The sequence below is a fragment of the Saccoglossus kowalevskii genome, chromosome 18 (assembly GCF_978046115.1).
Source record: "Saccoglossus kowalevskii chromosome 18, keSacKowa6.1, whole genome shotgun sequence".
NCBI lineage: Eukaryota > Metazoa > Hemichordata > Enteropneusta > Harrimaniidae > Saccoglossus > Saccoglossus kowalevskii.
Window position 1 is genome coordinate 29,739,284 of NC_140658.1, and position 24,816 is coordinate 29,764,099.

Genomic DNA, 24,816 nt, shown 5'->3' on the forward strand with positions numbered 1-24,816 from the left:
TGATGTCCTCTATCTACGACCACCCCTAATAACAATAATTCAGTCTAGCTAGAACTATTGCTTCCGGGTTCCTGCGACCCTGAAAAAGGATATCCTTGGTTGGACTGTCATGGCGAGTTCTGCAAGCAGTTCTCCTATCACAGATAAACGAGTCACTCAGAGAGATAGAAGCTCATCTGATCCGCCGACTTTAGTACCGAAAATTACTGACCCGAATGCTGGTAAGTTAGACTCGAATGAAACGAAACGTTATTGTTCTGATGTCACTTTGCTTGGGTGTGTTTGTTGAACGGAGAACATATTCTTTCTACAATCTGAGCAGTTTGTATGACCCGACAAGAAAATAGCTTTACTGCTTTTCTTCTCTTCATGTCAGTCGCCATCAAAGGCGGGGTGTTATATGTAAACAGCTGTTGAAATATCGTGTCACTTCTTTTCCTACATCTCCCAGTTACATTGATTTAATTGCTACCGTCAATTTCCGAGTTTGTAAACAATGGCATGCATGTATTTATAACTGAATTATTATTATTAATTTTTATATGATTATGGTCTATGTAATATTACACCACTCGTCATTAACGTCTTCAAATGAACCATACACTTGGATAATATTAACGAGATAGTCTGGGGTAATCACAATCAAAGAATGTGACGAATCAACGTATTTTATTATATAGCTGACTCAAGACTTGAGTTTGTTGAACTCCTGGTGAGATCACATGACAAGTGTTGTGCATTACAATGTGAATGTTATGATTATGTAGCTTGCCTCACCTGATGATAAATATCCTATACTAATTATAGCAAGTGAATTTGTTAATATTTCATATTATTCCATATTTTTGATTGGTAATATAGCATTAGCTTCTGATTTAAATTTTGTTGATCTATAGTATATTGTAATCCATTTAATTCTGATTATATGACATGACATGACATGACAAAATTTCAAGAAAGTTACTGACACTCTGTTTTAAGACCCCAGTAAAAATTTCACAGCTACAAAATGTCATGGACTAAAGGAATTTGTGAAAATTTTATAGTTACACTCCATTTCACATAGGCATGAATGTGTTTTATGAAAATATATAAAACATTGATAAAACCTTTACCTCAAAAACTCTTGGCCTACATCCATATCTAAAGAATACACTTTTACATGTATTAGGTATTGAAGTGAATCATTAATGCTCATTAGCTATGAGTCTTTGTGAGTTTCTTTCAATTATTATCCAATTTTTTGCCATGTATGCGAAAGTTATTCAATATGGGCGACAGGCTCAAAATTAGCGTTAGCCCCGCGTCCACAGACTACAGTTTCTTTCTTGGGGCTACCACTTTTCAAATTCGGTAGCCCAACTGGGCAATATGGGCGTCGCGATTTAAATTCGCTTGGGCATTGTGATTGGTCAAGTAGTGTTCAACTATCATTTGTTATCAAAGTTGTTGGCTGAAGCTTGAAAAGTTGACACATAAAACTTGTTTCTGAATCAATTCCTGGAAATGACTGTTCAAACAAAAACTGTTTATCAAATAAATTTGTCAAATAAGAACAGTTTCTCTTAGGAATACCATGGCAAACTCCATATGATCTGTACAATCATCATGATGACTGCAATATCTTGTATTGCATGAAAGGTGTGGACTGAATGTTTGTCTGTTATTAAATGTGGAAATTGGAATCCCTTGTTATGTTTTTGCCTCAACGCTATGACCTTTGTTAGGTTTGTTTTTGTGTTCAATTTCACTCATAGCACAGGATCTCACAGTAAACACAAAATTGTCTATTACATCGACTTGGACTTAAATTTTAAATCTCAACATCGATCACCCACTTTTCTAACGTTTAGTTTTTATTTTTATTGAAGATACTCGCACAAAAAGAGAGATTCATATAAAAATGAAATCCAATGAAAGTCTGACACTTTCCCACACAAATCTGTAAATAGTGGTATATTACTGGCGTCTTCTTGAGTTAACAGACGGCAAAGGATCATCATCAACTCTTAAACATTGCCATGTAGTATGTCATTATATGAGTTTTTAATGTAACAAAATAATATTTTAAATTTTTTGCTGTTATTTGAGTGGACCAGATGCATCCCAATAATTGTATATTCTAGATCGATCTAGTATGTAGTCTGAACTGAATATGCAAGTTTTATCATTGAACAAACACTTTATAGCAGTTAGTATTGATTGTCACTTGTGTATTAAAATTATATTTCACAGTGTTGTTTTTGTAAGAATCAAAGACTTTTGTTGCTATAAATATGTATAGATAGCTTTCTAAAATTATGATAATTTAGTTTCCGAACATTTGTTAGATATATTGTAGCTTGCTAACATTGGACATGTATTCTGCCCTAAAACTGTCCTTTGCAATAGGACGTTGTCCCCCTACTTTGTTATTGCAGTTCTTACCATCAGTGTTTTTGAGTAGTAGAGACGGCAACATTACTTACCTTATTGGTTTCTTTGTGGGTAAAGTAACAACAGGCTGCAACTGACAGCTCAATTAGAATTTTATAATTTATAATATTCTTCTGTATACTTGTGAATGTTGTTGCTTTCACTACATGTATATGTCAAAATATACTAGCCAGCAATCCCTTCATTTGATTGATTTCAAACATGCAAGCATATTTTACAGTTTTGATTCCAAAAGATTGTATGTGATGGTCAAATGTTGTATTGAGTATACCGGTACATTTTGCATCTAGCTCTCTCTATCTCAGTACTGTCATGCATTAGGTTATAAGTCATCATTTTTATAGTGGAACAGATTACCCCCGGTAGTACATGAACGGTTTATTTAAAATGTGTCTTAATTATTAATTTAATTTTATTATAAACTTGGTGTGGCTTTTGTAGAATTTGCAGACCCATTCATATGCTTTGTGTCTGGCACATTGCAGTAAATGCAAATTGCAATAATTTTTGTTGGCTGTTAAAATCTATGTATGTCCTTGCGCATTAAATGTTTGAAATCTTTGTCATACAAGGATATGGTTAAGAGAACAACAAACCTTGTGCAATCACACCTTGGTGCTTCATTTTTTGCCAGTTTTTATGTAGTTTTTTGTGTGGACATAATTTTCTGTTACTGTGGAATACTTTATTTTCGCTGGAATAAGGCTTTTTGGGCGTTTTGCTTAGAATTTATTTTCACTGATTTTTGATGAGTTTAATGTGAAATATATGAAAATAAGTATATTCGCTGGATTTTATTTTAACAGAATCATCTCTTCAAGCGAAAATAAAGTATTCTACAGTAGTTTACAGGGCTTGATCACAATTTTGATGGTTTATTTTGTGGAGAGCCATAATGAAATTTTTTTGCATTTTGACTAGTTAGTTGTGTTCTGTTTTAACCTTATTTTTTCTGCCTGATGAGATTTGCATTCCAAGATATACATCTGGCTAATCAAATGTTTTATTTGTTTGAAAAATCATTCCTCTGAAGCAACTCAACATAAAATATCGTTGTACCCAACGATGGGTTAGTTTGGTTTGAGCAATAACATTTCAGCCACTTCCTGTTGACATTTACAGTATATTGTATAGTAGATAACGCATGATTACTGTTACCCAAATGTTATGAAATTTTTTTCTCTGGTTTCTATGGTGGATTTATTTCAATATCTCCAAATTTTATTCAGAAACAGTATATTATTTTGATAATAATCCTGATAATATAATCCTAATAATATCATAATTACATTTATGATATACAGGTGGAAGTTCACTTCTGCTGTAATGCATTACATGTGCAGTAATATACTTTGTTCAAACTGCTTGAAATATATGCATCAAAACAACATGACCTACTTTTCTCCATCAAAATCATTGAGTCTAACCACTGATAATAAATATTCAGATTATCAAAGATTAAATATTCTTTTATTTGTTTTGGTTTACACTAACAGCCTTTAGAATTGCCCAAATGTGGTCATAAGTTTGGCCTGGTTAGTTAAGAGCCGAGCTCAGCACGTTTGCACAGTAATTTTTAGTGGCTAAGGCTGTTAGGCTTCAATAAAATACTGTTGTTTAATTACAGATGCAATTTCCAAGGGCTGTTTTATTCACAGAAAATGTGTGAAGTGTTATAATTACTTAGCTCATAAATAAGTGAAATTTCCATTGGTGATAGAGATAAGACACCATGCCTTTCCCAGCTTGATAACCTGTGTGTATATTCACAAAATTTATTCAAAACATTTTTCTTTGTAATCGCTTGTAGTGCTTTAGGTCACAGGATATATGACTAACTTTCTCAAAAATTATGCGAGGACTTCTATTTTTAATATTAACATATTTCCAATGAATGCCCCCCCCCCCTGTGTTAGTTGCAAAATGTGTCCCACTGAGTGGCGTAACATATTCGTAAGGTAGTTAGCCATGTCAAGTATAAATTTATGTTGTCTGCTGCTGTGTTTCGGCTTTTGTATCTAGTTATAACTGGCTGGACTGGACTATTATATTTATGAACGATAATATTTTTTTTCCGGTTTGTGTCAAATTTAAATATGCTTCTATATGCACAATTATTAAACATTTTGTTTTACTTATGTTTTTTCTGTGGGTGAGAACGACTTGAAGTTTTTATAATTGATGTCCATTCAGAATTCACTGGATGAGAAGCACATGAGCTTACGAAGATGACAGCGGTGTGTAATAATGGCTTTTATTGAGAATGCGTTTCTAATGAAATAAATAGAATAATGCATATTTAGTATCTCGTTTTAACCATTGGTGGTGAAAGTGACATCATTTGTAGCCAAATCTAATTAATTCGTTATTAACAACATGCGGAGAGTTGGTAGAAACCCAAATAATAGGTCACATGACAAAAGTGTGTTGTGTTAACTTTAATTACAATTGTGATGACCAATTTTCAACAAAATAGATAAATGAACAAGTCAGCTGAAATTACTATGATCTCACTCCAGAGGTTAGTGACCTTAATTTATATACATTGTATGTATATATATACATGGGTGGGGCCCAGATGATTGATGTCTGCTGCCCTCTATAATTTGCTGTTGAATTTTGTTTGTTTGGTATCGCCTACGCAGTGACAGTGCCTGTGTATGTACTACCTGTACATTTCCTCTCTTTTGTTCATATTGTTTATGCATTTCCGACAATTGTATGGACAGTGCTTTGTGTTCTGTCATTTCTACCAAAGCAACGTGACAGTACTCTCTACGTGACATGGCTTTATTTTTGTTTCGTTTTTTTGTTTCTGGAAAAGTCTTTCATATTAAATCATTATTTTATTGAAATGATTACTTCGCAAAGATTGAGATTTACCAAGGACACACAAGATGTGTTATATTCCCCACTGGGCTACCATGATGTCCTTCAAAATTGTCAGAGATTTCCTATGCAATTTCATTAATTCTGATGCAGAGTTAGATGTTTTGGCCTTGAAATCAAATGAATTGTTATGCACCCATTACCTAAGCATTTTTATTAAAGTTTTCCTGTTAAACACTTTCCCTGTTACGCAGTGCTAACAAAACCAATTTTACTGAAAAATAATCCAAATGACCCCTAAAATTTATACCGAGTTTAATATTAATTTGTATTCATAATCAATATATTTGTCAGTTCCACTCATTTTGATGTGATTTGTGTTAAAGCAAGACAACATACTACATGGGTTGCAATTTTATTAATAATAATAATAATGTAATATTGTATTAAAATTATTGATTTGTTCTTTTTGTTAAAACAATGTTATACTTTATGATGGCTAGAGTGTATGGATGAATGTGATGTTGCTTTAGTTTTATGATAAGCATGTACCAGCCAAAAACAGCTGTTAGTAAACCACATCTATTAATACAGTGAACTCTGCCTGAACTGAATGCCTAAGGGATTTGGAAATTGTTTTGTTTTCAGTTTACACTGGGTTTGGCTGAGATAGGTTTTCAGTTTACACTGGGTTTGGCTGAGATAGGTTTTCAGTTTACACTGGGTTTGGCTGAGATAGGTTTTCAGCCTACACAGGGTTTGGCTGAGATAGGTTTTCAGCCTACACAGGGTTTGGCTGAGATAGGTTTTCAGCCTACACAGGGTTTGGCTGAGATAGGTTTTCAGCACACACAGGGTTTGGCTGAGATAGGTTTTCAGCCCACACAGGGTTTGGCTGAAATAGGTTTTCAGCCCACATAGGGTTTGGCTAAAATAGGTTTTCAGTTTACAGTCTACACACTGTTTCCTAGTTTATCAAAGTTTCATTTTAAACAATTGATACATGTTATACATAAATTTTCCAGTTTACACTGATTTCGTTTTTAGTTTTAATAGGTTTCAGGTTTCCAGTTTACTATTCAGTAAAGACAGGTTTTACTGTGTTGACATTTCTGCACATTAGAGTGAGTGACTAATACAATAAGTAACTGATAAAAACGACATGCCAAGACATGTTCTGAAATGTTCTCAATTAGCTTTCTGCTAAAAAATAAATTGACAACACTGTTTTCTGCTTTCGGGAAACTGTCAAAGGTTCATTCATTGTGTCCTCTACCCAGTACATATATATATATATACATGTACACCAAGTATGTATGTCAGTGTGATTGCCCCCCCCCCCCTCTAATATTGTGGCAAATCTTGTATAGTCACTGATTGTAAAGCATGGTATCTTTTAAGAGTATATCATGTAAATATATTTCTGTTTACAGACTAAAAATCTACTTGGTTTTAAATAGAGTTGAATGCACATTGCTGGATTAGTGCTGAAATTATTTGTTTGAACATGACACGGCTACTGTACTAGGGTAGTCATAAACGTATGGGTGTACCAGGGTAACCTTACCAATTGTAAAGAAACTTCAATGAGCAACCAACTTACATTAATCTTTGCTGTAAAATAGTTATTTGAATCAGAGTGTATTGTCTTTGTATACATTGTAGCATACATTATAATGAACAGATGTATTAGTATTGTTAATGATTTGAGTTTATTAATTATTCATTTATTTATTTATTAATATGCGAGTTTTGTTTGAAATGTGCAGTGTCCAGTATGAAATATTCTTCATTTTTTGAAAGTAAATACAAAACCATCCTACCTCCTGCCTTTTCGCCACATCTTGAACTTCTGGTAAGTCTACGTCCCCACAACTTGCTCCTATCTGATATTTGTCAATTCTACCCCTTAACCCCATGTCCAAATTTGCATATGACCTATAACCTCTGGTAAAGTTAAAGATTGATGACTGTTTGAAAATGTCAGTTGCCGATATTGTTCTTGGTGTGTTGACTAGAGTTACAAAAGGTATGCTTAACCACAATAGTGTGAGAATGATCTCTTATAACATTACTGTGCAAAAAGTAGTCAGATTTGTTCAAACTGAATATTTATACTACTAAGTACTTGGCTAATCCATAAACATTCATCTATGTAATGTTCCTGTACTCTAAGCTCAGTTTTCATTTGTACATATACCATACTTGGTGCCCATGCTTGACTAAGCACCTTCCCTCCACTTTTTAAGCAATTTTCGGGCCCAATTTTGACCAAGTACCCTTCCCCTGTCCCTGTCTAGTCACCTGATCTTTGAGCATTGTTTGACTTTTCCCGAATTCTGGCATCAGATTTATATAATACAATGTAGATATTGATCGCGATGAATATCATGCGATTACATAGACCATGCTAACCATGCAAAAACTATGCTTTGACAATGACCATCATTTTTCGAGTACAGTAATTGTTACCAGTATTGACTGGAGTCTGGATTTTTACATTAATGTAAAGTTATAGGAATAAGAATTGCTTCTGTTGGATATTTCTTCCTATGTTACAGCCAGCCGTAATTTTGCTGTTTTGCTCGTAGTTTCAGCCTTCTACATTGTTAAGAATTGTGAATTTTATTACATGATACCGATACTTCTAAGATGGTGGACACATTTCCAAATAGTGAGAAAGTCCCACTGATCGCCACCATGTCTGGTTCTGAGGCTCATTTCTAAGTGTCTGGATCAGTGGTTGAATCAACAAGACTTGTAACAATAAGTTTAAGGTTAGGACGAGGATACCACAGTCACCACAGTTGTGTGTAGTGGAAGTCAATGCGATTGTTCATCATTTCTCAAAGACAACTTACGACGTGAATATCAACGAAATTCTATTGTCTGAGTGCATATTTTGCAGTAGTCTCATAACAAACTTTGTATCTTTGAAATACCACTTTATAATCGTTTATTTGGAATTTTCTAATAAGGTAAGATGCAGATACAATTTTACAAATTTATGTATTATGCATTTACTGATAGTTATCATTCCCTTCAGACTATGTTAAATTAATTGGAATTTACAGCTCTTTTGGGGCCTTAGTCTGAGCCAATGTCTGTTACCTAATCCACTTGCCCATCAATGCAATTTTCCGTGACAGCAACTGTTTAAAGGTGGTTTCGTATTAGATGAGGTTAAGTTTGGTGTCATATTACAATGATAGCGTCTCTTTCAAATTTAAGTGTATTTTATTATAATTTATTTATTTTTGTTGTAAATCCACAAGCTAGTCGGAATACACGTTCCAGAGCTTCCCTGTGAGCCATGCATTCAGTTGAGAGTTGTTCATATAGTACACATTTTATCAAGTTGAGTATCTTAACATCCAAAACATTTTTTTCAGACAAGGATTTAGTATATTAATATTAATGTACATTTGGCTTGATGTGACATAATGGTTTCTTATGCATGTTTTGTTTGTTTTTATGTATTTTTTGGAAATTTGTTAGTTTTTGACCAAATATACATAATTTCCAATTAGTTACAGGTCGTCTTCAAATTTCCTTTCAAATATGGACATATTTATATGGGTGTGTTTTGTGAAAGATGACAAAAGTTAACTTTTGAATTCCAAATAATTGTTATTTAAGGAGAATGAACTTGTCCATCTCTCTCACTAATCTAGACCTAGTAGAGCTAATTATTTATTAATCTCCCAATTAAGACTATTTTGAAGAGATTTTGCTAGCATACATGTAGTTACCTCCAATGTCACTGTGTTTAGAAAGGCCATTTCAACCTCATCAACCATTTGTTGTTTTGTTATTTGATTCTGCATTATCATTTCAAACATCAGCTGAGCCAAGTTGACTAATTTTGTGTATGAGATAAACTTAGATTTGTTTGGTCACTAATATTTTATTGCTGCCCCCTATGGGGAGATTGGGAAAGTTCTGTGGGGACAAAGGCACTGGAAAGCTCACACAACAGATTTTTTCAGAAGTTTGATGATTTCAACTACAAACTCACACACGAGTGTTTTGCCACCAGAACTGATTATCAAATAAAAAAGAAGACTTCCACTTGACTGGAGAGAAATCATTTAACAAACATTGACCAATACAGGAACATTTCAATGCATTTTTGAATTTTATTTGCTGCATTATCCATTTGAAACACTATGATCTTTCTTGCTTGGTTTTGGTTGAAATCCATGCATATTAATTATCTAATTTGCATGATAATTAGCTAAATTTTGCTGTTTCATGATGGCCACTGATATCTAAAGAACTACTCATTGGATTTTGATGAAACTTGGTACATAGATGCTCTGAACTAATACGCAGATTTGATTAGTTTTGGGTATAAATCTGTGCATATTACTTACCTAATTTGCATAATGATCAGTACGTTTTTGCCTTTTTTCACTGATATCTCAAGTACTAACCACATTTCAATGAAACTTGGTACATAAATGTCATAGGACAATGCACACCCCTGATAGTTTTTATGTTAATATCCCTGAATATTAATTATCTAATTTGCGTAGTTATTCAATTTATATCTTTTGATATATTATCAAGTACTGATCATCACATTTCAATGAGACTTGTGACATAGATCTTCTAAGACTATGCAGAGACCTGATTAGTTTCTTACTTGGCTTTCTTTGATTCTAAATGTTCTTTAATTTTGAACCGAATGTACATAATTTGCATAAAATTATTTGCTAACATGCAATATAAGGTGTATTTTACAGTGATACTGTAACATTTTTCATTTCTCCCCATTTGCAAAGTCGCTAAGCTGGTTTGAAATTAGCTAAGAAAAACAATGTAAGCCAACTATTTGATCCTTAGCAGAAGTCCAGATGAATTTAATAAAAGTTGCGAATATATATGAATATAATAATAATTTTTCTACAATGGAAGTTATGCTAAATAAAATTTTAATTTGTGTATAGTTACAAAATGTTATGTAAAGGCTACTTGGGTGTTCTGTCTGTTCTCTTTATATTTTATACGAGACCCATAAATGCTTTAATAGTATGTTAATGTACTGTTATGTCATTTACAAAAAAAAACTAGTTCACCTGTTTTTGAATACATCAAACAACGACCTGAATCAATGTACAAATCTATTTATTTATGCGAAGTGAGAATGTGAAGTTACTTTTAACTGGTGTCCTAGCGGCCTCTGCTGATATGAATGAAAATAAGATCTGATATATCATTTGAACTTTGACCTTATATGTCGTCACATGATTAAAATGTGGTACAAGTTTATAGCCATTGGTAGAGATAGAGAGGTATTATTTTAGTCTCAAGCACTTGTTGGAATTGGTAATTCTGCAAGAAAATTAACTTTTGATCATGAGGCGCTGGTGGCAGCGGAAGTCAACTGGTAAGATATTTCCTTACGGGTGAAACACTAGCAGTAGTTTTACCATAATACGTGAGTGTACATGTATATCACTCATTTTAGTTTTTTTATAACACATGTGTCAGTCTCTAGTTGCACAAATGATCATTATTTCCTATCTCTGCAGTTAGTGATTGAAATCTCTCTCCTTGTCAACAAAGATGGGAAATGAAATAATCATACAATCCTGTCAACTGACCCATTTTAGTCTAGACTGTCTCTGTTTTCCAACTGCAATAAACTGTTTTTATGATGTTTTGAACGTTCTTATCGTTTGATTTTGACATTTAAATTTGTTTTTGAATAGTTGAGAGAAAATAAAAAAAATCCGATAGGAACTCGGTAGCTGGTCAGTCAAAAGGTCAGGGTTGTTGATAGTGTACTGTTATGACTCACTCTTCTGTACTGTCTTGGCTGCAAGTATCAACCAGCAAATGCTTGTCATAAAGAGCAGGGACTTACTTGTTGTAATCCAAGTAATACTAAACTAAATGTGGTACCAAATGAATACATATATGTACCAAGTTTAGTGATTTGCCAAATAAAGATAGTCTTAATTTGCTTATGTTGTAAATAAAAATTGCTCACACAGTTTATAAAATCTATCGGTGTCCATGAAATGGTGAACAAGCAATGAAAATTATATTTCAAATCCTGTCTTAATTTATATTGCTAGGATTAGGTACAATTGGGTCGGGTACCCAATCTATCTAATGAAAAGGAAACTTTTAAGTTTCATCCCCTATTTGATTGGTTCCAGTTCTTAACAATGTATGGTTGTATTGTACCTGTGTAAATCAGTCCTATATAATTACAGAAATTTCACTAAAATACTAACAACCACCAAGCTTTATTAGCTCCGCTGTCAACGAAGTCGAGCAGAGCTTATAGTATTACTGATTCTTCGTCTCCGTCGTCATCAACTTTACATTTTTAACTTCTTCTTAAAAACCACAAACTGTATAGCTGTGAAACTTTCTAGGAAGGTACCTTGGGTGGTTCTCTCTCAGATTTGTTCATTTTGTGATGATATCTTTAATTCTCTAATGTTGATGTCATTTTTGGTAAAAAGTGATACTTTCGACTTCTTGTTAAAAACCGCAAGTCCAATTGCTTTGATATTACATATATAGGTACTACATGTGGACCTCTCTCAGATTTGTTCATTTCGTGATGATATCTTCAATTCTCTAATTTTGGTGAATATTTTTGTCATTTTTAGTAAAAAGTTATAGTTTCGACTTCTTGTTAAAAACCGCAAGTCCAATTGCTTTGATATTACATATATAGGTACTACATGTGGACCTCTCTCAGATTTGTTCATTTTGTGATGATATCTTCAATTCTCTAATTTTGGTGAATATTTTTGTCATTTTTAGTAAAAAGTTATAGTTTCGACTTCTTGTTAAAAACCGCAAGTCCAATTGCTTTGATATTACATATATAGGTACTACATGTGGACCTCTCTCAGATTTGTTCATTTTGTGATGATATCTTCAATTCTCTAATTTTGGTGAATATTTTTGTCATTTTTAGTAAAAAGTTATAGTTTCAACTTCTTGTTCAAAACCGCAAGTCCAATTGCTTTGATATTACATATATAAGTACTACATGTGGACTTCTCTGAGATTTGTTGAAAACCGCATGGTCTCTTCTCACAAATTCTTAATATAAGTTCTTTTCTAAGTGTTTTTTTTGGCATCTGCGTGCCCGTTACCTTTTTCTTTCCAGGACTTCCAAGATCTAAACTCTAAATTTTTGCCCATCCTTGAACACTAATTTCCAGTAAATGTTTTTCAACCACGGTCATTCAAGTATTGTGCTGTCATTCCAAATATGGCCATGATCATTCCAGTCATTATTATTATTCTGCCGTTTATATTGGTTTCTTTCAACCATTTTCTTAGTATCATTATAAACCGAAATTTTCCTTTTCTTGAAAGGAGAATTTATATTTTCTGTCTTTCTGTGTCAGACTCTTTTCTTCTGTTGTCTATCCTGGTTAATCCTGCACATGTTTCTTGTTGTTATAGTAACCATTTCTTCACAGCTTTAATATTCATGGTATGGTATCTCTCTATTTGTGTGTTGTATATGTCAAGTATATCTCTGTATTGTGTTTCTTTGACTGTCTTCTTTTGACAGGCTTTTCCTGCAGTCATCTTTGCTACTAAACTCAGTTGTCGTATTCTACCTGACTCTGCATTCTTAGTTCCTGGACAAACTCATGTATAGACAAGATGAAGAAATCCAGTTCCGGGTCTCGATTTTGGAGGATCGGTCGAAGTTCAACACTTCCACCAGACCTTGAACGAAGAAGTACATATTATTTGATATATCTCGTGTGGTTTCTCATCCCTGTTATTCCTTCTCTTTCCCCTTAACTTGGATGACCTTGGATGACCTTGCTTCATATACAGTTATAAATTTGTTTGTACCATATGAATGCCGCTAATTTTAGTTAGTAATATTATATTATACCATTGACCATATTTGGGCAACATATCTAAATATGGCATTGTTGCGTTAATGCATAGATTAATAATTGATAAGGAGATAGTGTAATTTATAAATGTCCTCACTTAGTATTATGTAATTATTCAATAAAAATGTTCAATCAGACAAATAAATGAATTGAGCAAAAACTAGAATAGCGAGAGACATTTATAAGTGTTGTGACTAGAAATTATTCCTTGTTCAGGTAACAGCAATGGAATTAACAACGAATCATCAAAATTTCAGATGATCTTTATCGTTTCATAAATTCCACATGCTATACGTTCTATGGTTATGTAATTGCTACAAATGCTGTTGAGAAGGAATAGAGCAGTATATATTAATTTTACAAAATTCTATCATATGGGGAATACAATGAATGCTATGTTTTTATAATAAATCTACGTGGCTGTGTGGATGCATTCAGTCATACATGCATGCATGTTCTCTACCATACTCCACATAATTTCCAACACCATGCTTGGTCTTGCATGATTTGACAAATATACATTTCACAACTTATATTCTATATTCTAAAGTAGATAGATGTGTTGTAGAATGCTCAGCTTTTCAGCCATAATATTGAGTTTGAAATGATGTCATGACTGCAAAGTTATGTTCACTGAAAGTGGATATATTGTTACTTTACTTACTTTAAGTTTTTGCTTGTCATCTTGTATTGGGTAGGTTAATTTGAAAACCTGTACCTCACACATTTTTAGTTGTTGTAATTTCATGTACCAGTGAAGTGCATCCCATTGTAAAATTGAAAATTAAAACTGCATCACCACATGGTCATTCAATTTTCCTTGCGATGAGAAGCAACTTTTTTTTTGGACTTACAAGAAACATTGTAGATCGTATATAGCTACTGACTAATGGCTGATGTATATTCTTTCAGCAAACTATGAATGCTCAACCAATTCATCTACATAGTGTATATGCAATAATTAGGGTTACACCCAAAGCAGAACTTTGTATTCAGGTCTTTGTTGGTTAATATGGTTTGTAATTTATTATTACATGTATATTAACCATTGTCAAGTGTGAGTTTCAAATGAGTTGCTATATTTTCTGATAATGTTGGTATGGTATATAACTGAACATTATTATAATGCATTTTTATATCTCAAATATTGAAATACAAAGTACTGGCAAAAACTCCTTAACCAATCACTGCTAAGAACCAAAATTTACATATATACAATGTCCATTTGTGGTTTTCTTCCCTGCATGACATGTATATAACTAAGCTTGGGCATATCTGCAGATTTGATTTATTTCGAAATAATCACTGATATCCATCTGCTGTACTCAGCACCAAGTTACATGTACAAGTAGTTCTGGAAACCAGTCATTTTTTTCACAGTTGAGTATGAATAATGAAAACTGTATTCTGCCAGTTGCTGTTGAAATGAACAGAATATCATATGCATCAGAAACCTGCAAATGGCTTATTGCCAAGTTTTTTAAGATTCACTACTCATTCCTAAACTATCCTACTACTTAATTAGTTAATATTCATTCATGAACAAATTTACTTTTTATTAATTTGTTAACTGTACTAACCTTCCAGGTTCTTAAGATTATTTTCCATTGTATTAAATCTCTAGTTATAACACTATCTTTTCCTAAATATCATCAAAACAGTGCATATATTAACTACATATTGATAACATCATCACCATATCCTATTTCACAGCGCATTCTTGTTGGCTGTACTGACACGTAGTAAGGAAAGTTTCATGGCTATTGATTTGCAATCTTGCTCACAATTTTGCTCCCTCTTTTTCAGCTGGTGATGTCAGCGTTAATAGTATGAAAGCCACTAATCGTAAGATTGCTGGCACAAGTACACCGCCTGTTGAAAGAAAAAGTAAATTTTCATCATTTGGACGATTATTTAAACCATGGAAATGGAGGAGGAGGAAAAAGACATCAGAGAAATTTACCGCAACATCAATAAGTAAGTTGTGAAGCTCTCAGGTAGACCAGTGTGAGTTTTTGAGCTCTCAGGTAGACCAGTGTAGTTGTGAAGCTCTCAGGTAGACCAGGATACAATGTAGTGGTGAAGGTCTAAGGTAGACTGGTAGAGTTGTGAAGGTCTAATGTAGACTGGTAGAGTTGTAAAGGTCTAAGGTAGACTGGTAGAGTTGTAAAGGTCTAAGGTAGACTGGTAGAGTTGTAAAGGTCTAGGGTAGACTGGTAGAGTTGTAAAGGTCTAGGGTAGACTGGTAGAGTTGTAAAGGTCTAATGTAGACTGGTAGAGTTGTAAAGGTCTAAGGTAGACTGGTAGAATTGTGAAGGTCTAAGGTAGACTGGTAGAGTTGTAAAGGTCTAAGGTAGACTGGTAGAATTGTGAAGGTCTAGGGTAGACTGGTAGAGTTGTAAAGGTCTAGGGTAGACTGGTAGAGTTGTAAAGGTCTAGGGTAGACTGGTAGAGTTGTAAAGGTCTAAGGTAGACTGGTAGAGTTGTAAAGGTCTAGGGTAGACTGGTAGAGTTGTAAAGGTCTAGGGTAGACTGGTAGAGTTGTAAAGGTCTAAGGTAGACTGGTAGAGTTGCAAAGGTCTAAGGTAGACTGGTAGAATTGTGAAGGTCTAAGGTAGACTGGTAGAGTTGTAAAGGTCTAAGGTAGACTGGTAGAGTTGTAAAGGTCTAGGGTAGACTGGTAGAGTTGTAAAGGTCTAAGGTAGACTGGTAGAGTTGTAAAGGTCTAGGGTAGACTGGTAGAGTTGTAAAGGTCTAGGGTAGACTGGTAGAGTTGTAAAGGTCTAAGGTAGACTGGTAGAGTTGTAAAGGTCTAAGGTAGACTGGTAGAGTTGTAAAGGTCTAAGGTAGACTGGTAGAGTTGTAAAGGTCTAGGGTAGACTGGTAGAGTTGTAAAGGTCTAAGGTAGACTGGTAGAGTTGTAAAGGTCTAAGGTAGACTGGTAGAGTTGTAAAGGTCTAAGGTAGACTGGTAGAGTTGTAAAGGTCTAGGGTAGACTGGTAGAGTTGTAAAGGTCTTAGGTAGACTGGTAGAGTTGTGAAGGTCTAAGGTAGACTGTTATTGTTTGCTAAGGTGGACATGCATGTTAAATTTAAAAAACTTGTTTCATACATTTCATGTGCAATATTATTGATGAAAACAAATTTATTCCATTTTAAGATCTTCATAGAAATCTGATCAACAATATTTATATGACTGATTTTGTGATAACAAGAATCAATGACACGCAAGAGCAGATTTTATATTGCAGAGTTTGATTAGCAATTCTCAGCCAACTACATGCATTTAAAAGTGAATTTATGTATGAAAAATGTCTTTTGTTGAATAAAGTGAAAAATCGGTCAAAAATGGTGAAAAGAACCTGCAACCTACATGGAACAGTGAACTGCTTGCCAATTCTTGTCTCTTTTTCACCATCCATCATAATTACTTATGAGACACCAACATGTTAAAACATTCCTGCTGTTGATGAGATGCTCACCCAGTATACGTGAATAGAGAAGGGGCATTCCTGACCAGACTAGCACTACAGATGGACAACCAAAAAGTCCCTAAAAGACTCTCTGTCTCTGTCTCTTTACACAGTCTGGACCTGTTTCACAGGTTGCATACGCACAGCCCAGGGTTTCATGGCTTAAGTCTTGTATCAGTTTTGACTTTGATGATCTCAACCTCTGCCATAATATGTGTAAATTAGTCAGAAACTGAACACAACAAATTTAACACATTTTACTCACACTTTAATCTTTTCACCACCAGTTCCCTCTTCTCATCACAAATTCACAAAATAGTCCCATTTATAGTCTGCACTTTCACCTTCAGAAGATTGGGACAAAAATAGCCAATTTTTGAGTAAAAACTGAAAATTGACTAAAATTGTGTCTGCTGGCTTCAAAATTAAGTTTCATTTCCAGAAATATTGAAGAATATAAAAAAAAGTACAGACAAATTTGGGCAAAAAGTTTTGGTGGTGAAAAGGTTAACCTGACCTGCTTGTAACCCTGGCATCTGGCAGATTTAAGTGGTATAAGTTGAGCTGGTTCAAAGCCGTGTATTCACTCACTCTCAGATATTTATTTAACTGACAATGACACTATTTATATTGTATGTTTGTGTTGGTATGATTACATGCAAGTCTGCTTTTTTTTTTATTCTACCAAACAAGCTACAAGTTTATTTTATTTTACCTTCAAATGTTTCCATGGCAACCTATTCTAACACTATAATGCATGATCATTCATGTAACTCCTATATATGATTTGTTTGTTTGTTTGTTAATTAAAAGCTCTTGAACGGAAGATTTCTATGAGGGCAACCAAGGAAGAACTTATCAAGAAGGGTGTTTTACCACCTGGTGAGTGTATACCTATCATCCCTCTAATATAATGGTATCTACCATATCATCTTAATACTTTCTGATACTTTCTTACTTATGGCTATAAGTGGTATGAGAGAATGTGAGAATGACGAGTGTTGTGGTTGTGCACGGTTAAACCAATATTTTCGCCACTATCATTTATCGTCGTGATAATTTGAAGTTATTCGTAGGGTTAAAATTTTATGATAGTGACTGACTTTTCTTCAATTCCAATGACATGCACAATTTTGTGATTTTTCCTAACTCGTGAAATTCAAGAAAATTATTTTTTTGTGAAAACTAAATTGATTTACTGTTATGTTTGAAATAAAATGCACAATACCTATATGCAAGAATGTTACACATTAAGGCCCAGCATGTGAAAAATGTTTTTGTTTTGACAGAAAGGAATATAATGACCATATTTTCTCTATTAGTTATGCACACGTTTACGAAACTGACAAAGGTATGTCCATGGTCAAAATAAATTTTAAATGATCCAGTATACAATAAATACAATATTTGATTAATGTATACTTCTATTGGAGATGTGCTTGACATTGAATTTGACATTGAAGTAAAGGTCTCATTGCAGGCAGTAGTCTAGAACATATAGGGCTTATAGATTGGGTTCTTATTGCTCATCCATCCATATACATGAACACATGAACTTGTATAAAAAAATCGTGATCTGATTCAGTTTGCTATTTTGTTTGAGAATTTCTCATTTTATGGTACAGGGGCTATGTCATTAGTCTCTATTCGGACAACAGGGACTTGTGGATTGACCTCTGTGGGTCTGTGCGTACGTCCGGAGCTACCGGTATATCTTAGACATGCCTGGATCAATAACATTCAAACTTCACACATACATGATACATAATATTATACATATGCACATCAATTTGTTTCATGATCTAATTCAAGAAGGCCGAATGGTGGCCATTTTTGTACTGAAATCAAGCATTTCTGGCATTCCGAAACCAGATCTTGGCTGTTTACAGATGGATTTTGCTTGAACTTAGTACATACATACATTAGACATTGATGCACATTTTATTTTTCAGATCGGATTTAAAATGGCCGACAGGTGGCCATTTTGTTTTTAAATAAATGCACTTCGAGAGCCATATGTCTGCCATGCTTTGACATATTCATTATACATCATGTCATAGATATACAGATGCATTTAAAATGGCCGACCAGTGACTATTTTGTTTTGATTAATCCTTTTCGAGAGCATTATCTTGCAATGTAGACAAGTACTTGTTTGATGATCAGATACAAGATGACTGAATGTCAACCATTTTAATGTTAAAAAAATCATCATAATCAAGCATCAGCTTCTGGATCCATATCTCTGACATGTTTATGTTCCAACTATATTACTATAAACAAAACTATATATTTTTAGTTTGATAACGGGGACTGTGACATGCATGCTTGTTCTTTTGATAAAAAGGTGCACGTTTAAGCACCAGTTTTGTGCTATTGTGGATGTACTTCTTGTTGAAATGCCCCTGAGAAAAGTTAAGATATTTTTCATGTGGTTGTCAGTTTAAAATATATTGTCATATATGGAATTTCAATTTCTTTATAAAGTATGATAAAAATAACCAACCATCATTTATTTAGTTATGTAATTTATATGATCTATCAATTTATTATTTAAGTTATTTTATGTACAATTATTGAGTCATTCATCTCTCCATCTCATATTCTATAGCAATTAATTTTTGTTGATCTCTATTACTGATAATTATGTATTCAAAGGCATGCATGCATTGAATGTTAGAACAGTCAATGAACTCACATCCACTTAAGTTATTTTTAACTTGAAATCAGCTAATAACAACTCTTGAAACTCTCATGTACTTAACATTCTAGTGTGTAACACCCTTGCTAATACCAGATTATGATTTGCTGTTTGTGTGTGAAGAGTTGTTGCTACATTTTTTTTTCCAATTTGTTCTAATTTTTTATACCATGTAAATACCCGTCAAAAATGATCTATACCGTATTTGTTGTATTGAAAACACATCTCCAAGAGAAGAACACTTAAACACCGAAAATTACGCTTATTGTATGCTGGATTATTTAAATATGATGAATTTTGACCATAGAAATACCTCCACTTATTAGGCAAGTGTATGCGCTCTTAATAGTGCAAATACAGTATATTCCCAGATAAGTAAACATGAGATAATTAACATAATGTCACATGGCATATATTTATGCTAATACTATGTATTGCTTAACTGAACAGAAATGTTCCAGCTGTTTACACATGTGATCATGTACATTCTAATGTAGCCTCTGTGTATTTTATACCACAATAGTTATTTTGGCTCAGTATTTTACTGTATAAACAGATTAGATGCACAAAATACAGTATATGGCCCTTTAATAATTCATCAACCTCCAGTTACTATATAGACAAGTAGGAAATAAGTTCACTAATTTGTGTCAATGACCTTTCAACTAGCTGCAAACATTTCACAGTTGACTTCTCTCATCTAAGTGTCATATGTCTCATAATTGTAATGAATACAGATTGTCTGATGGGTAAAATTATGACGATAAATAAATAGAACAATTGTGGTATTAAGGTTATTACATTTCAAATGATGTTCATATTAGACAAGATGATTGCATGCTGAGTTTGACATTTGGATTTATTGCGATATCTCATTGGATGAGTGTTTGCTGGATAGGAGTAGCACCCCCCCCCCCCCCAGATTATGTTAATTGCAACTTATGCATGTTGTTCCATACTGTGACGTGCAAGAGTAAGATAATTGGGAGCAGTCATGCAGTGATGTCAGTTAACAAGATGGTATCATTGGTGCCATGGTCTGCTTGACCAGGGGCCACAATTAATGGTTTATTTGCTGTATAGCTACATCACTGATGGCTGATCTTAATTTGAATTATTGGACACAGTGTGGATTTTGTTTTGCTTAGCTTATCTTCTGTAAGTCCAGTGAGCTATTACTCTTGTGGTTTTATGTTTTAACTGTATATGCTGAAGATATCGTAGACATTCCTAATTTCTAATGCTTGAATAAATTCAACTCTTACATGGCTGGGCTGTTTCTACCAATCAGATCACACGATGGCCGTGCTGTATAAAGCAACATACATAGAATACAACATGGTCATTTGAAGTGAATGGAATTTCATTCTGTTGTTCGATTTGCGTTGATTATATTCCAAATTTACTTATCGGAATTTATACTGACACTAAAAATAACAGTATTATTGGTGAGACTGGTAACAAAATTAACATATAACCGACAAAGGCGACTGAGATAAACACCACTAAGACTGCAGCCATATTGGAAGTCTGTTATAGAATGACAAGCGCTCTATATAGAATTTGATGCTGTGTGACCTTGAGACCCTGTATAGGTCTCCGGTCATACTAAACGTTAACCTATCAACACAGTCTGTGTTATGTTGTATTTCTGCTAGTCAGTGAACATCAAATAAATATATTGATTATTACATTACATTTTTGTTAACACAGTATCTAGGTTACTGGATTCCAAGTTGTGGTGAATGGGAATAATAAGTCACCTGACTCGCATCTTTAGATTGGTAATAATCATGTTTTGATACCAGTTACATCCACCTCATAAGATAGTACCGTAAAATCTGTATTAGAAGCCATATCTTTAATAGAAGTCTCACCCATTTTTTGTTCAATTATTGAGAACCAAAAATTCATCATTTCTCATATATGTAGAATAATAGAATCTGCATCCCCTCTGTTGCATTGTATCATTTTAATAGAAGCCACTGATTCTAATACAAATTTTACAGTAACGATAGGTGTTCATATTGATACAACCCTCTGTATATATAGCCAGAAAAGAACACCAGAAACAACTCCTCCTCTGCTTTCAGTATATGTAAGATCCATTGTTGTTTTCTGTCTTGCAGATGCTTATGAAGACACCAACAATATCCCATTACCTGCTTCCACTAATATTGAATCCTCATTACAACCAGAAAAAACAACTGCCAATAGTATTACAACTGTAACAACTACTGTTGATGTGAATGATTTACCAAAACCTCAAGGTATTTGTTACCATCCACTGTATAACATGCCCAGTGATTTTATAACTTTTAAAATGTAAACATCCTTGTCAACAATGTTGGGAAAATGATGATTTCTGCATGAAATTCTGAATGTCAACAATAATAGCTGATATGATATTTTTAGAAAGTACAACAGATTGTGAGGAGACAGTGATTACAGCTGTGCCTATGCCAGAACCCATAGTGCCAACAGAAGACTTACCTCCTGAACTCCCTCCTAAGACTTCAGATACTGTACACAGTGAGGGAGATACATCAAGTCAACCAGGTAATCTTTCTCAGTGTCCTTCCTAAGACTTCAGATACTGTACACAGTGAGGGAGATACATCAAGTCAACCAGGTAATCTTTCTCAGTGTCCCTCCTAAGACTTCACATACTGTACACAGTGAGGGAGATACATCAAGTCAACCAGGTAATCTTTCTCAGTGTCCTTCCTAAGACTTCAGATACTGTACACAGTGAGGAAGATACATCAAGTCAACCAGGTAATCTTTCTCAGTGTCCTTCCTAAGACTTCACATACTGTACACAGTGAGGGAGATACATCAAGTCAACCAGGTAATCTTTCTCAGTGTCCTTCCTAAGACTTCACATACTGTACACAGTGAGGGAGATGCATCAAGTCAACCAGGTAATCTTTCTCAGTGTCCTTCCTAAGACTTCACATACTGTACACAGTGAGGGAGATACATCAAGTCAACCAGGTAATCTTTCTTGGTGTCCTTCCTAAGACTTCACATACTGTACACAGTGAGGGAGATACATCAAGTCAACCAGGTAATCTTTCTCAGTGTCCTTCCTAAGACTTCACATACTGTACACAGTGAGGGAGATGCATCAAGTCAACCAGGTAATCTTTCTCAGTGTCCTTCCTAAGACTTCACATACTGTACACAGTGAGGGAGATACATCAAGTCAACCAGGTAATCTTTCTCGGTGTCCTTCCTAAGACTTCACATACTGTACACAGTGAGGAAGATACATCAAGTCAATCAGGTAATCTTTCTCAGTGTCCTTCCTAAGACTTCACATACTGTACACAGTGAGGGAGATACATCGAGTCAACCAGGTAATCTTTCTCAGTGTCCTTCCTAAGACTTCACATACTGTACACAGTGAGGGAGATACATCAAGTCAACCAGGTAATCTTTCTCAGTGTCCTTCCTAAGACTTCACATACTGTACACAGTGAGGGAGATACATCAAGTCAACCAGGTAATCTTTTTCAGTGTCCTTCCTAAGACTTCACATACTGTACACAGTGAGGAAGATACATCGAGTCAACCAGGTAATCTTTCTCAGTGTCCTTCCTAAGACTTCACATACTGTACACAGTGAGGGAGATGCATCAAGTCAACCAGGTAATGGCTTTGTAATATTGACATTACTGTCCCACGTCATTTCAATGTGTGGAATGCTCTGCTTTAAAGAGTTGAGATTAATAGATTACAACCATTGAATGGAGATACATTTGTGTTTTACCCTTCCTGTTTGTTTTCTGTTTCAGCCAAAATGGGAATAGGGTCATCAGACGAATCCAAAGTAAAAATTGTAGAAATGAATAAAGAAAATGTAGAACCACAGAAAGAAATCCAGTTTACACAGCCTGTGAAAAAGTGAGTTGAATGCTAACATTATTTTGGTTAACTATATCACTTTGCTGGAGAATCAAAGTGGAATAAAATTGTGAATTCCATTCTCCTACATTTGTGGATCCTCTTCAACTGGGAGCATTATGTTGTTTCTTTTGTCTTCTCCTTTAAGTTGTATTTGAAAATATAAGGTTGAACATAAACTGGTATCTTGTTGAAAATGTGATACTAAAATTATGTTGTTTAATGATGCATGTTGTACAACACAGATTTTTCTGTTATGTGACATGTGATGATAGTTAAATATCACAATTGAATGTATTGTCAGTTGATAGTGTTGGTCGCTTATAATCGGGTTTTTTTGATGCACAGTGCATGTTAAGTTGACCTATGGTTGTTGGTGGAAATGAAATGTACGCTTCCAGTCGACCGACTTTTTAAAACTATTGACTGACTCTGTTGTGTAATTTCACAATAAATTTGCACAAATTGTAGGAAACAAGGATGCATTCGAATTGCTGCAGGCTGCAAATGAATTCTAACACAAAGCTGAAATGATTGTCAAAATGTTGATATGCTGAAAAACAATTAAAAACATTTAAGACTTATTTCTCACAAATCTCCACTATCAAATTAGTCACTATGCATCAATAAAAACCTTAAATCACACATGCATTTGAATTTTGTGTCAACAAACATTATAGTTTTAATCCATGCAGTTTGGCAATTGGATAGTTACATGGTTTGTATTACCCAAAATAAAATTGTGTCTCTAAACATAACACATGCCTTGAAGAAAGTCAGAGACAATGTAGCTGATGGTTATAAACATGAATGATATTGATTGCTCTAAATTCAAAAAGTCACACTAGTTGTTGCCCAGTGTTGATAAACATGCATCACATCTTTATTGGTAAATACGACTGTATTATCGTTTCAGTAAATCACCAAAAATATTGCACGCTGCTTACGTTGAACTGTCAAAACCGATTTTTCCACTGTAAACATTCATCTCGGAGTATTTTATAAATAAATAAAAGCTGCTCGGACTGATAAATATGATATATAGAAGATAATATTTGGTAATCGTAGTCCTAAATACCTATTAAAAATAGCTAGACGTTTCGAGCAATGGCTCTTTATCGATAGCATAGAAGAAAGTGTGCTCTATGCTATCGATAAAGAGCCATTGCTCGAAACGTCTAGCTATTTTTAATAGTTATTTAGGACTACGATTACCAAATATTATCTTCTATATATCATCTCTGAGTATGATGCTTTATGCTCCAGTCAATGGCAACGTTGACTCCTCCCACCTTAGGTGATACGGGACAAATGTGGGGCATTAGAAGCGTTTACCGCCAAACTGTGCCTGTGGAGGTGGGGTAATAGCCGTGTTTCATGTCCCATCATCGCTAGCTGCGCATGCGTATACGTTCATTGACTACTCTACTGATAGCAAGCATGGCGGACAGTGAAGATCGGTATGCTGCTTTTATAGACGCTCTTCAGGACCATGATGCCGAAATATTCAGAGGTGCCTATCCTTCTTGCCAAGGAGGTGGGGCATTTGGCAAATTTTCCAAAAATAATTTCCA

The 24,816-nt window shown here is 34.3% G+C and overlaps 1 protein-coding gene across 3 annotated transcripts in view; it reads left to right on the forward strand.

Moving 5' to 3' along the window:
• Positions 1–68: 68 nt before the first annotated feature.
• The window catches only part of LOC100370375 (phosphatase and actin regulator 2-like), a 34,280-nt gene continuing 9,532 nt past the window's right edge, over positions 69–24,816 (forward strand). Inside the window, exons 1-6 of one of the 3 annotated variants that reach the window (XM_085493151.1) lie at positions 69–221; positions 14,967–15,137; positions 17,446–17,514; positions 21,463–21,603; positions 21,749–21,892; positions 23,134–23,242. In XM_085493151.1, the coding sequence (XP_085349277.1) occupies positions 110–221; positions 14,967–15,137; positions 17,446–17,514; positions 21,463–21,603; positions 21,749–21,892; positions 23,134–23,242 (746 nt within the window). In that variant the 5' untranslated portion in view covers positions 69–109. Of the gene's footprint in view, positions 222–12,971; positions 12,995–14,966; positions 15,138–17,445; positions 17,515–21,462; positions 21,604–21,748; positions 21,893–23,133; positions 23,243–24,816 lie in introns of those variants that run through there. The other 2 variants (XM_085493152.1, XM_085493153.1) reach the window with 2 other exon arrangements.